General features: G+C 41.7%; 1 protein-coding gene across 1 annotated transcript in view; it reads left to right on the forward strand.

Moving 5' to 3' along the window:
- cntln (centlein, centrosomal protein) overlaps window positions 1–15,035 on the forward strand; it is a 116,710-nt gene that overhangs the window by 26,530 nt on the left and 75,145 nt on the right. The window contains exons 10-12 of the mRNA XM_089006860.1: window positions 1,519–1,638; window positions 8,130–8,251; window positions 13,483–13,599. Coding sequence (XP_088862986.1) covers window positions 1,519–1,638; window positions 8,130–8,251; window positions 13,483–13,599 — 359 coding nt within the window. The remainder of the gene's footprint in view (window positions 1–1,518; window positions 1,639–8,129; window positions 8,252–13,482; window positions 13,600–15,035) is intronic.

The raw sequence follows: 15,035 nt of genomic DNA on the forward strand, positions 1-15,035 counted from the left end.
GTCAGGCCCCCCGGGCTCCACGGGGCGCCTCCCATCTTCATATTCCACAAGCATATTGTTCCCACTGCTTTTTTTTCACATCACTTCTTTATTTATTTTCACGATAGAGGCGAGGGTGGCGAGCAAACTGCACCCCCGCTCCCCGCTAATCGGTTGTCCTATCAAGTGTAACCTGGAGGGCTCCTGGTAGAGCAATTAGAGCGACCTCCCTGCCCACCTCTTGTAATGAAGCTCGGCATATTCCGGAATCTATAGCCCCCTTTAGTCTTCCCTAATGGGACATCATTATTGTCAAAGAAACAATGTAAATGGAAATGAACATACTCATTAGCCAGTCGCGAAGAGAGAAACCTTTGCCGTTCTTTCGCACGAGTTGAACTTCCTGTCTTTTTTTTCGTCCAGCTGATCCAGCTTACTGCCCCAGTGTGATTTTATTCCTTTGGTAGCCTGTTTGTTATTGTGAGCATCTGCGTGGACCAGAATGTGTTTTGTATTTATTTATTTATTTATTTATTTATTTATTTATTTATTTATTTATTTACCAAGGTGACAAGAGGAAAGAGGGATTATGCACCTCCTTGCTCTCTCTCTCTCTCTCTCTCTCTCTCTCTCTCTCTCTCTCTCTCTCTCTCTCTCTCTCTCTCTCTCTCTCTCTCTCTCTCTCTCTCTCTCTCTCTGTCTCTGGCACCATTCCTGAATTTGTTCAGGGTTTGTTTTTTCTTGCGGGAGGTGCTGATAAAGGGCAGTTCAGACCTCTGGAAATGTTTTTCCCTTCCACAAGGGGGCAGCATTTGCCTTGTGCTCATGTTAGCGCTTTGTTACAGCTTCAGCTGTTGTTAGAGCGCGATATAAATCAATGTTTGTATTGTATTTTGTACAGCCGCCCCCATTTTAAGATGAGATAACTCCAGACCCATATAATTGAGGAATTACGTAATTTTTGTCTGATAAAAGGAGAATGTCTAAGGCCGGGGTGTCAAAGTCATTTTTTGCCGCAGGCCACATTGTAATTATGGTTTCCTCTCGAGGGCCGTTATGAATTTGGGGAAGCCATTAGAATGTTGAATCCACTCCACATATTATATAGTGAATAACGTGTGAATAACGTAATATTACATAATGAATAACGTGTTTTCAAATCTGAAGTCAAGAATAATGACTGTTTTTTTTTTTTGTTTACATCCAAAAATATGAAATTTTGTTTAGGATTTTAGCAAGCATCATGGAATTTCGCAAGTTTGATTTGCTTTCGCGGCCCGAAGAAAATGATGTCGTGGGCCCGGATTTGGGCCCGGGCCTTGACTTTGACACCTGTGGTGTAAGGTTTCTTACGCTGAATGGAATGTGTATGCAGTTCTTAAACTCAATATTCTGTGGTTTGCGATTTGAGTGACAATGACAAAAACCCTGGCACTCTAGTGGACACAGTTTTGCACATCGTCTGGCAATGAATGAGTTAATTGTTTCATTGCTACGCGATCGCGCTCTCAACCATACGCTTCTCTCACGTTTCCATAGGGTGCACCTGTGCAGCGATCCCGATCTCTGTCTCCAGCTGGCAGTGCGGAACCTTATCGTGGCGGAAAAAAAGGAGCACAACAAACGATTGGAGACCTTGAAGACTTGCTACGGTTAAAGGTGAAGTCGCTCACGTGGATGAAAACGTTTTGTACTCCCCCCACCAAAAAAAAACCCTTTAGTAACATCCAATGGCATGTCGCGACATCCAGTGCAAACCCTCAGACAGGAAACACTTTCTTTTGATAACGGCATGTGGCCGGTGGCTCACTTTCCCCGTATGTTTGATTACAGCTATCAGCTGTAGTAAAGATCTGAATCTCTGCAGCTCACGAGCTGGTCACTGTCTCAAACGGTTCAATTGTGATTACCCGGGTGACCTTCTCCAAACAAAACTTGCAGACACATACACACAACCTTTCTGCTAAATTCCCCTATGGTTGTGCAATGTTTAACTCATTTGCTGCCATTCCTTAATGTGTTTTGGTTTTTCTTGCGGGATGGGGTGCCGATAAAGTGCTGGTCAGAACTCTGTCAATGTTTTTCCCTTCCACTAGGGGGCAGCATTGTCCTTTTGTCCATGTTAGCACTTTGTTACAGCTTCAGCTGTTGTTAAAGCACTATATAAATCAAGATGTATGTATTGTATTTTGGACAGCCACCCCCATTTCAAGCTCAGATAACTCCAAACCCATATAACTTAGAAATTAACTCTTTTTTTCTTATGAAAGAATAGAGTCTTCGGTTTCCTACGCTGAATTGAATTTTTATGTAGTCCGAAAACGCAATAATGTGTGGGTCCTGCAATTTGAGTGAAAATGACAAAAATCCTGGCACTGGAGTTGACACATTTTTGCACATCCTCTGGCAATGAATGAGTTAAAAATGATCTCCTAAAAAAGTGACATGTCACAATGTTGCAGATAAACACTGACTATCAGAGCAGAGGTCTGGCACCCCCACATCTGTCCATTAGGCACAACTTTAGTTTGCTGACAAAGCTCTTTGGATGAGGAGCGAGATGTCCGACACCTTCAAAGAAGTACTTGACAGCTGAAGAAACCTTTTCATCGACTGTCCTGTGTTGTCAACTGAAATTTGTTGCAAAAGTCACCAGATAGTCAGCAAAGTGAGCTGTGACGTTTCCAATGTGATCCATTGAAATTCTGCTTTCGCAGAAAAGTTTAACGTGACCAAAATTTGGACATCGAAAGAGGAAATTGTTTTTGTTCTAATTACTTGACTTTTGAGGGTCCACCCCACATTGCTTAAAATGTCACCCATTTTTATTTTCATCCTAAAACATCTAAGGATTAGTTTTACATCAACTGAGTGTCATTTCCATCGCTTTAGTTAACCTCATACCTACCCCGGAGCGGTCCTCCGCTTCACTTCTCTTCATCCTTCCCGTCTTTTGGGTTGACCGGCGAGCAAGTGATTAAGCAGAGGTCATCTCCCTTTAGAACACAATCCCGAGAATGTATTAGGAATCATTTTCTTGTCAGATCTGAAGTGTCTGACTTAATATCACTGGCAGGCACCGGTGATGCTCGGCATGGATTCAGACGACACGCATGACTGTCTTAGTTAATGGTGCCATTTACGTATCTGCCGCTTGAGGAGCGCTTCGTGAAGGAATGCACAGCAGGAGGGGGGCACGTTGGGGGGGGGGGGGCTTGGGTGTCTGAAATCTCCAATGTGAAACTGTCTGCATTTAATGGTTTGAGCGCATATGGGAAGTCAATGTATGAATAAAGGTGTTAATCGGTTTATTAACGATTGTGCCGTTATTCATTTAATAATTAAGGGGAAAAAAAGCGATGGAATTAATTACATCAAATAACCAGGGACCCCCCCCCCCCAAAAAAAAAAAAAAAAAAAAAAAGAAAACTGACTGAAAAATAAAAATAATTTGAATTATAGGATATGCGGTAGGTAGAATGAATGAATGAATGGATGAATGGATGAATTGCAATTTTGCAACTAATAATTTGCCAATCAGTCACCTTAACTGATTTTTGTATGTTCAATTTGCAACTTGCAAACACCTTATCTTACAAACTTTTCGTTTTAAGAACGTCAAATTTATGAAAATTAAACCTTATAATAAGCACTATTTTCATAATACACACCCACCACGGCTGGCGGAGTGATCTTCGGCGGAAGCACACGACCGAACAGCGCTCCAGCCGGCGCTACTTTCTACACCCCCTCTCATTGAATGCACACGTCCATCGCCTCCGAGGAGCTTTTTGCTGATAATTTTACTATTATGGGACCGAAAAAAACCCACCACAGGCTCGTGTTCAGCCCAAGAAGACACAAAATAAAATTACAATCGCTGAGAAGAAGGAGATAATTGAAAAACACGAACGAGGTGTGCGTTTGTGTGATTTAGTGGCCGAACACGGCTATGCTAAGTCAACCATTGGTCCCATTCTCTGGAACAGAGAAGCCATCAAAGGTGCGTCTGTCACAAAATGTGTTTCCGTGCTCTCAAAGCGACAGTCTCGGGCAATCGAAGAAGTTGAAAAACTTCTGTTAATTTGGATTCACGAAAAGCAGTTATCCCGCGACAGCGTGAGTAAAGCTATTTTATGCGAGAAAGCACGGCTAATTCACGCCGATATCGCCATGCGCCAACCTGGAAGTTCGGCGCTTATTGAGGGTTTTAAAGCCAGTAACGGATGGTTCGAGAACATCTGAGGGCGAGGAGAAGGCAATGTTGGCGAAGTGGAATGATGTGCAGGCTTTTACAGAACAGTTCCATCCAGAAAAGACTGTCTATGACAATCATCAACATGATGAACGATAATGTGATGCCTCAGCTTCGTAAGACCTTACAAGTCAGAAAGCAACAGGTGTCAATTAAGAGGTTTTTAATCAGCAAAAATGATGAGAAGTCTCAAAAAAAAAGAAGAGAAGCCACACCAGAGGTTAAGCTACCAACAGTCCTTATGGAAGGTGACTCTCCTTCCATAAGCCATCAACGACCATCAAAAAGGTAAATAAAACTTTATTTTACAGCACAGTTTATTTCTTTAATTACAGTCCTCATGTAATGTGCCTCCCTTTGTGACTTTATGATACAATGCAGTGTATTTATTTCATTACAATACAATAGCACATTTATTATACATAGAATAAGGTATGCTGTGTGTAATTTTAAGGCTTATTTAGTTAAAAACTATATTTTATGGAAACCCGGGAACGGATTATTCCCATTTTAATGGTTTCCTATGGGAATTTTTTTTTTAGATACACACTTATCGCCTTACACACTCTGTCTGGGAACCAATTAAGTTCGTAAGTTGATGTCTCATTGTATATAGAAATTTTGTTTTCTGACATTGGAAATAAGAACCGGGAAAAAAGGGTGCTGAATTTAGAGAATTTTCTTTCAGCATATAATACTAAAAAATTTAATTGAAGCCCGCTCAACTCTTGAAAATAATAAAAAATAAACTGAACAATGTAAGAATTAAATAAATGCTTGTTTGTGCTAGTAACTAGCACCGAAGCGGAATGTTTATTGTTATATTACCCTATTTTCCGGTGTATAAGGCGCACCCAAAAGCCTTAATTTTCTTCCAAAGATGACCATGCATATATGGCGGTGTGCCTTAAATATGAAGTAAAATTGAGCCACAACAGGTCTTGCAACTACTGTCAGCAGGCACCAACTCAATGCCCCTTTGTAGAAGAACCACAGCATCTACTGGAGAACCTTATAATGTGTTGTGGCCTTATATTTCGAAAACTTTTATATGTTATATTTGGAAAACTTTTGTCATTCATTGAAGATGCGCCTTACATTCTGGTGCGCCTTTTAGATGGAAAATGTTTGAAAACACACCATTCATTGGGGGTGTGCCTTATACAGGTAACATCCGAGTTACGACCGGGTTTCGTTCCGACAAAACGGTCGTAAGTCAAATGGTCGTAAATCGAAAAGCATTCAAAATGGCCGACGCGAGGTTTATATGACAGAATAGTATACGATGTCAATGTTTTGTTTTTAAAGAACGTTTTTCTATTGACTACTATGATATACCAAACTGCTTACAGTTCAATTTTAAATCTTATAACTTTTAGTGTCATTTTTATCATTTCGTATTATCAATTTTTATTACTGTGTCGTTCTGCTCACCCTAATACGCACGGCTTCCCACACATTACGCGCTGCTGAAAAATGGCTCTCCCTGCTCACGGAAAAGCCAGAAGAGGTCGCCCAACACACACGCTTGGACTTAGGTGGACGCCGAAGGAAAAAAGTCTCAAAGAGGCGGTGGCGACGTGGGCCCGACGCGGCGTTCTTGTCGCGCCCATCCCGCACGTCCGAGCGCCGACCCATCTCGGCTTTTCGCCCTGGCCGCATCTGAGGACCCTCTTCCCAAGCGCCGACCTCTACTCGTTGGCTGGTCAAAATTGTTATCCACGTTTGTCAAGAAAGTTATTTTGTATCCTCATTTTGTACAATGCTGTAATATTCTCTGTTAAGATAAATGAGGCATGCTGAATGTTGAGCGCATCTGGCAACGCAACCTCAACGCTACATATGGTCCTTTTACAGCGATAAAAAAAATAGTTCTTGTACAATGCTGAGAGTAACGGTTGCTCTCTGAGCTCTGGCAAATAAACATCCTACATGTTCAATCTAAACAAGAAGGACCATCTGGAGACTTTATTTTACTTAAATGCATTGCAAACACACTGCAGAGTTGCCGTTCTGCCACCGTAGCGGTCCCAGCCGTAGAATTAAAAAAATGGTCTGGCGGTCGTGGTCGTAATTGTGGGTGGTCGTAACTCGCACCGGTTGTAAATTGGATGTTACCTGTACTCCGGTGCGCCTTGTACACCGCAAAATACGGTAATCTTTATTCAATGTTCATACAATGGAAGTGTCGTCAATATCCTCTTGAACTTATCATTGCCATCGTCCATCTCCAATTCCACTTTCCTATTTTTGCCTTTCTTTTTTTATTTTGTTTTGGGGCTATCACCTGCGCAAACATGCCAAACTCTCATGGTTTTACTGACCATTCCCATAGGGGTGTGTAGACTTTTGCATCCACTGTCGATAAAGCTCTGAATCTGCCTAAACCACATTCCCTCTCTCAAATTGCCGTTAAGTGACCCTTTGCCTCCAGCGTCTTGTATATTCAAAACTTTCCAACAGATTTCCTTTCAAATTGGGAATGCCTGCCTGTGCCGTTGACATTTTGACCTTCCCAACCGACGACGGCGGCGAGCGTGCGAGCAAGCAAACAAACGGCAATGGTCATTGTTGTTCGCTTTCAAGCCAAAAAAAAAAAAGCGGAATTATTTTTCAGCTTGAGAACATCCGCCACATGGGGTCGCGTATTGATCTGCGCCGTTTGGGGTGGTGGTGGGGGGAACGTGATCGGCCAGTCGCGGCCGCCCGTGGGAAGTATTACGCCAAGCTTGGGAATCCATGATGTGGCTAACATGTTCCACCCTCCTGTGCGTGTGTCACCGCCCCGTCATCCCCCCAACCAAGTTTGTCACTAGTTAGCGTGGCGTCGACTCTGGACCCCTTTCATTAGCACATTGTTTTTGAGATGCTGCGGGTTGCTTGAAGGGGCAGAGGATGTCTGTCAGATGTCCTCTGCGAAATAATCGGCGCAGGGGAAAATCCATACTTGTCATTGGCGGTCTGTGTTTGTGCGCACTTGCACATGTTGGTGTGGGCTCTCTCTGTTCTCTTTGTCCTTGTTAATAATAACAGGTCTGAGGGCTCGCATTTCCCTCTCTGCAGGGCAGCCGTGTCATATCAGCAGTAAACAAGCTCCTTCCCTTCAGAAAGACAACTCTCCCAAGCCCTGGCCACTCGAGCAGAAACCGACAACCCCTCCAACCCCCCTTTACACCCCTCAAACCCACCGCCCTCACCCACTCTTCCTTTCACTAGCTTTCTTCCCGTTTTAATTTCTCAGTTTTCACCAGATGCTGTTCTCTCCTTTCACTCGCAGACCCCGTTCGTCCTGTCGGCCCAAAGTGTTTTCTGCCGTTAAGGTCAGAGCGATTGGGGGGTAGGCGGCGGGGTAAAGGCGTGGAGGGGATTGCGGTGAGGGCCTTTCTTGACTGACAAAAATCCATATGCTGTCTTTTCTTACTCCTCTGTTTTAAAATCAGGAGTCCGATCTGCCTGCGTCTTAATGGCTGTCAACCGAATGCGACCACTCATCTAGCTATAGTTTAAAGGACAGGAGACTGTCCAAAACTGTGGCAGGGGTTGCCCTTTAAATAAATAAAGACAAATAATCATAACTATTTGCTATCTATTTGCTATCTTTGAAATTTATTATTGTCATTATTATCTAGCTAGCTATTAGTTATCTATTAGCTATCTATGAGCTAGCTAGCTTTCTATGTATTTGAGTTACTTTCAGGTTGAGCGAACGCTGGCGCGTATGATGCTGCTGCTCACCCACTGCAAAACTTATTCTGTGACTGTAAAGTGACCATGAGAGTTTTTATAGGCGCTATATAAATTAAATGTATAATAATAATTCTTATTCTTATTATAAATTCGATGGTGACAAATAAAAGCACTAACTCTTCAGTCAATGTGTTTTTTTTTCTGACAGACTGACGAGAACGAAGAACTGAGAAGGGCTCATGACAGGAGACGGGAACGCCTTTTATTGGTGCAGAAGAACTACAAGGTTGTCCAAAACCAGCTGAAAGCGGCCGAGAAAGCAAATGACAAGTGCGTACAATAATTTTGCATTTCATCGGTTCCATTACGGGTCTTGTAATAATGCTTCTTACACAACTACCAGACCTAATTGAAACACAAAAAAAGCAAAGGTGTGTTTACATACATGGAGGGGAGTGGGGGTTATTGTGCAGGTTTCAAGGTACAGTAAAGTCTCGTTATATCGATATTCAAGGGAGTCCGAAAAAATATCGATATAACCGGGACTATCGATATATCCGACCCTGTTTGCATGTAATTTTCTCCGTGCGTGCATAGAAATAGTATCGATATAACCGGGACTATCGATATATCCGATATCGATATAACGAGACTTTACTGTATTTAATTAGTTACAAATATTCCAAGAAGTACTGTATTTTCTGGTGTATAAGGCACACCCAAACGCCTTCATTTTCTTCAAAAGAGGACACTGTGCCTTATACGCAGGTGCGTCTTATATGTGAAGTAATATTGAGCCGCAACGGGGCTCGCAACGGATGTCAGCAGCCACCAACTCCATTTCCCCTTGGAGAAGAACCCCAGTCTCTACTGTAGCGCCTTATAATTTAGTGTGACATATATTTAGAAATCTTTGATTTATTATATTTGGAAAACTTATGTCATTCATTGAAAGTGTGCCATATAGTCCGGTGCTCCTTATATGAAAAAAAAAATGTGAAAATAAACCATTCATTGGGGGTGAGCCTTATACCCCGGTGCAACTTATACACAATACAAAAGTAATTCAATCACAGTAGTTACCGAATACTTAATTCTTCCTAAATGAAAATAGGGCCCACCAACAGTAATAATAATAATAATACATTTCATTTATAAGCGCGTTAGATCGCTAGCTAGATAAATATTGTGTGTATGGGGAGGGTCTGGTGGGGGCTAATTGAAGTATTTTCTACAGTAATAAAAATCAATGTAGTCTTAAAAAAACGGCATGTTTGAATTTCCGTAAATAATAATGGAAATTGAAATAAATGGTGCAATCCAACCATCGTTATCCATTTCTTTGGGCGGCCATTTTGTCCCTCGCTGTCCGGTGACATCACAGTTCCCTTAGGGCTCATCTCGCAAACTTCACATGACCAAACCGCGGTTGTAATCTAAGTGAGACCTTTGGCACTGGGATGTCATTTTCCATCAAGAGTTGAATCCGAACTATGTCAAAAACTTTGCCACCATAAATGGCAGGAAAAGCCTCCTAGAACAGTTTGACTTTATTTGGTGCTCAAAGACCATGGCTGACTCCCACTCTTCATGATTTTCTGCATGGTTGGTCAGTGTACACCTTTATCTTCGGCACTGTTGTTGTTGTTGTTTTTGTTTTTATTTTTTTATTATTGTACTCAAAAGCACCGCACCACACTGATGCACATACAAAAAAGCTCAGCAATTTGATGCCAACTAAATCTGTGGCGTTTTGTGTCAAATGCATACTCTCCTACTTCGGGGATCATTAGGATGTGATAGCCGGAGGTTGGAGGTGTCTACTCCTGCAGGGCGCAAGGTTTGAAGGAAAGAGAAAAGGGCCACTTCCTGCTATATTCAACAGTAACCACAGGATTTTTTTTCCCTCGACAAAGTGTCAAAATATTAATAAGCGGCTGTTGTTATCTCCATTCATTCACTGCGGCTGTTTAAAAATGCATGTCCGGGTGCACGTGGGTGGCGGCTGAACGGGAGCTAAGTACGGACCCCCGTCAGCTGTTTTCTCTCCGGGTTAATTAAAGAAAACAGCGGTGCAACGTGAGCCCGTGAGAAAGTGCGGCGAGCGTACTCTGCGCCCCGGCTCACGTCAGCTCAGCACGGCTCAATGCGGAGTGGCTAGGGCGGTGAGAACAAAGGGCGGAGGGCGGAGGCAACGCCGCTTTGGCCGCCTGTTTTTCAGAGTGCCATCAAGGAATTGTATCGCGTTTGAAATTCGCCAACTATGGAAATGCGCAGGGAACTTGGTCTTACATGGCCATCCAATGCGTAATTACTGAGGTGCAGTCTGAAAATGTCAATTCGGGTGCATTTGATTGAGGGATCGTTGCTCTTCTGCTCACACGCTTTGAAAATTCATGTTGCTTTGGTTTGCTAATGCTAACTCGTACAAAAAAAATAAAATTGTTTTCTTTTTGGTTTTTGTTCTGTTTTTATTTTGCCCAAATCAGCAAAAAATATAAAAAAACTCTTGAAATTGTATTTTTGTGTGTTTTTTCCGACAGTTTTTTTCCCCAGAGTTTGAGACGAATTATTTACTCTCGGCTTCAGCTATCCAAATTTCCGAACCAAATTCAGCAACGAGGCAGCCTAGTTTACATTCACCACTTCCACAGATTCAATTGCCGTCAACTCCAAACAACAAAAAAAAACAAGCGTATTTTCCGGACCATAAGGCGCACCTTCAATGACACTGGATTGTAAGGCGCAGCGTCAGCTTTTTAAAAAAAATTGAAGACTTTTAGGTGCGACTTATAGTGCGGGAAAATGCGGTGCTTTATCTCATTCACTGACGATTTTTTTTTCCACTCTAGTTTAGGGCTTTTCTCATTTTCACTTAAATTGCAGGACCCACTGAATATTCAGTTTTAGGACTACATAAACATTCATTTCAACGTAAGAAATCTTAGACTCTCTTCTTTCATCAGAAAAAAATAGTTAATTCCTAAATTATATTGGTGTGGAGTAATCTGATCTTGAAATTGGGGCAGCTGTACAAAATACAATACATACATATTGATTTATACAGCGCTTAAAAACAGCTGAAGCTGTAACAAAGCGCTAACATAGCAAGTGCTGCCCCCTCGTGAAAGGGAAAAACATTGCCAGAGGACTCTTATTTCATCAGAAAAAAAGAGTTGATTCCTAAGTTATATGGATCTGGAGTTATCTGAGCTTGACAAAATACATTACAAAACATAAATATTGATTTATATAGCGCTTTAACAACAGCTAAGCTGTAAAAAAAGCGTTAACATGGACAAAAGGCAAATGATGCCCCCTCGTGGAAGGGAAAAACATTACCAGAGGTCTGACCAGCACTTTATCCCCCCGCAAGAAAAACCAAAACCCAAACAAATTCGGGAATGGCAGCGAATGAATTCACGAACTACGTAATCTTGGACTCTGTCTCACTCAACACAATATCATCGAAGGTCCAAAACGAAAATGTCATTTGACAACTACTGTAGAGTTAGCCATTTGCTAAATTGCGGAGGTAGCCAGCCACCAATGAAAAAAACAACAACATGGAAGCACGGGCCAATTACAAACTTGCTTGTCTCATTAGAATGCAGACAGCGTCCAGCCCATCAGTCCCGATGAAACTTCACTGCCATACAACATTCCCGACATATTTTTGCAAAACGACAGGAACGAGAGTCGGGGAAAGCTTACTTCCTGTGTATATTAGAGATGGGAAAGAAAGTTTTTTAATCATACTGGGTGTGATGGAGAGTGGGGGAGCGCAAATAAAATTAAAGGTTATTAAAGCATCCGTACTCTGATCAAAGCTGCGCCCATAAACAGATTCCCCCTGAATCAGAGCAATTAGCCGTAGCGTCGTGAAAAAGTTCTCTTCGTTTCCCCCTGCTTAATAATGGAAACTAGGATACCGTGGGGGGCCAGGGGGGGCACGCACTGAGGCCTGAAGACGATAGCTCTCTTATGGCTCCGTTTTCAACAGCTTTTAGGAGCACGCTAAACAAATTAAAATGTATAAAGCTTTACTGTGACTTAATAAAGCATCTTACATGTTTCTTTAGAATGCACCTTACTACCTCACTGGGGGATTTGGCACCACTTTGAAGGTAGTAGAGGTCAAATTCACAGTGACTCCGGAATGAGATTTGTTAAATGTGTCCATACATGCACCTAAATACTGAAGGATCCAAATTACATACGCTTACCGACGCAAAAGCAACACTCCACATTAGCTTAACTAGCATTAGCGTGGCATGTTATACATGGTCAATAATGGCCGCTGTCTACCATTTTTCTAAAATTCTTCACTCAGAGTGCCAGAAATTCAGGATTCCGGTATTAACAAATAAAAGGGTAATTGGAATCGAATACTTCAGGTAAAGATAGGTTGAGTAAACGTGTGTATCAATTCAGTGGTGGAGCCAGCTCCCGTGGACAAAACACAAAATGTCAATAACTCATTCGCTATCAATAAAAAAGTGTGATGTGGAGCACCATTCCCGAATTTGTTTGCATTTCTTTTTTTTTGTGGGCGGGGCTACCGATAAAGCGCTGGTTAGACCTCTGGCAATGTTTTTCCCTTCCATGAACAGGCAGCATTCTCCTTTTTGACATGTTAGCGCTTTTTTACAGTTTTAAGGACAACCGACACCATTTTTTTTGTTTCATAACTGACACCAGAAAAACGTTTTATAGCATCTAAAATACCCAAAACACACAGGCTGATATTTTTAGTCAAATGCAAAACACCAATAAAAATTACTTAAAGTGTCCCAAAACTACTTCAAAATGACCTCAGAAATGGCGAGTTTCAGAAGGTCCCGCCCCCTTGTTCGTGACGGCACGCCAGGACGTCTTGCCTTGCTCTAGAATCAAAACAATGGCTTCAAATTCGGAGAAGATGCTTTCTTGTTACTCATCTAGTTATGAATATGATTCAGATAGTTCTGAAGAGGAAAGCATAAATGTTTGCAATCGATTAAAAAAAGTCCTTCCGCATCATTTTGAGGCGTCTGGAATTTCCAGGAATTGTCACCAACTCAAAAACAAGACGTCCTGAATATTCAGCGCGAGTCTGAAAACATAAATATGGCGTGGAATCTTTGTAAAATACGCTCAGTAGAAGTCATTTGAAGTGATTTTAAAAATTATGGACACAACTTGTCCAGGGCGTCGGTTGTCCTTTAACTGTTGTTAAAGCCCTATATAAATCAATATGTATGCATTGTATTGTATTTTGTACAGCCGCCCCCATTTGTACAAGAATACCAAAGCTCTGACTGATGTGGTGACACCCCTCCTCCTCACCCAACACCAGATTTGTTTGTCTTTTGAAACATATATTCTAAAAAAAATGTTTGGACTCCAAATGGTATTACCATCGGGTCATCTTTTTTGAATGTTCCACTGGAGTGAATCCCAACGGTCTGCATTGGAATGAAATCAAGTGCGTTATGCTACAGGACTAGAAAATTCCAGGAGTTGAACTAAGGGGACTATTCCCTCATCGATTGATTGCTTGAGAAATCTTTCTACTTCAGGCCACGTGGAAAGATGCCACGCGCCGAGCCCTGGCAGCTAAGACAAGAGAACAGCGATGCCGTGTGGAACGAACTCGCCTACTTCAAAAACCTCACCCGGAAACTCACTCTGGAAAAGTAAGTCACTTTTTTTTTAAGTACTTGACACATTTCTCGGTTTTATCGGCCCCACCATGAGAATACTGACAAACTGATTTTTTGTTAAATACATTCACGATGACCTTCCCAACTCCGCAGCATCCCTTCCGTCCGTCACATCGTTACCCACCAGCGGGGGTCAGACTAAAATCATTAGACGCTTCTCATTTGTTAAATTGGCCATCCGACTCTTCACACAAGAAAGCGCAGCGGATACAAATGACGCGGTCTCACCAAGGGTGTTATCACACCTTGAAGTTCACATGATCTGCTACAATTGTGTTGATGAACCTTGTCAAATTGTGAATTTCTTTTGAAAGAAGGGGGGAAAGAAATGTTTCAACCAAACGGTGGTGCGTTACATCAGATCACAAGATTGTGTTTCTGCATGGGACAAAAAAAAACACCTGAATGACTGTAGTTGTGGTTTGCTGAACTCATTTGAATGCTATGCTAACATTAGCTAGCGCTAGGGACGATATCGACACTTAATGTTAATGTATTTTTTTTTCAAAGAATGTTGCATGTTTCATCACAAATGGTTTTGATGAAAAATTCATCAAATTTCAAAAAAGGCTGAGGTATGTTTCATAGTATTTCAAATCAATGGTACATTATCCACCATTTATCATATTAAAACAATAAAAAGCAAACATTGTGCTGAACTAAATATAAGAAAATAAACTGTCCTTACTTAACTCATTCACTGCCAGATATGTGCAAATGTGTGTCCACTCAGTGCCAGGGTTTTTGTCATTTTCACTCACATTGCAGGACCCACAGAATATTGAGTTTAAGGACTACATAAACATTCAATACAGCGTAAGAAACCTGAGACTCTCTTCTTTCATCAGAAAAAAATAGTTAATTCCTAAATTGGTGTGGAGTAATCTGAGCTTGAAATTGGGGCAGCTGTACAAAATACAATACATACATATTGATTTATATAGCGCTTACAAACAGCTGAAGCTGTTACACAGCGCTAACATAGCAAATGCTCCCCCCTTGTGAAAGGAAAAAAACATTGCCAGAGGTCTGACCAGCGCTTTATCTGCACCCTCCACAAGAAAAACCAAAAGCCGAACATATTTTCGAATGGCGCTCCACATCACACTTTTCAATTCCCAAATAAATGCGGGAATGGCAGAGAACTACGTCAAACACACCATTTGGCTGTCCACTTGTACAAAATGGTAGATAAAATATTCTTCACTTGGTCTTCACAAACAAATAAAGACGCCCCCCAACTTACGAACAGGGTACGTTCCGAACGGTCGTTCGTAAGGTGAATTTGTTCCTAAGTTGCTTCAGTGCTATATTTTGCATGGAATGTATGTTTAAGGCGTATGAAAGCATGTTTAAAGTTTTTACAAGTATGTTTAAGGTATTTATAAGTAACCTGTCTTGGTCCATAC

Source organism: Hippocampus bargibanti, linkage group LG10 (assembly GCF_051943395.1).
Source record: "Hippocampus bargibanti isolate YZ-2025 linkage group LG10, ASM5194339v1, whole genome shotgun sequence".
Lineage (NCBI taxonomy): Eukaryota > Metazoa > Chordata > Actinopteri > Syngnathiformes > Syngnathidae > Hippocampus > Hippocampus bargibanti.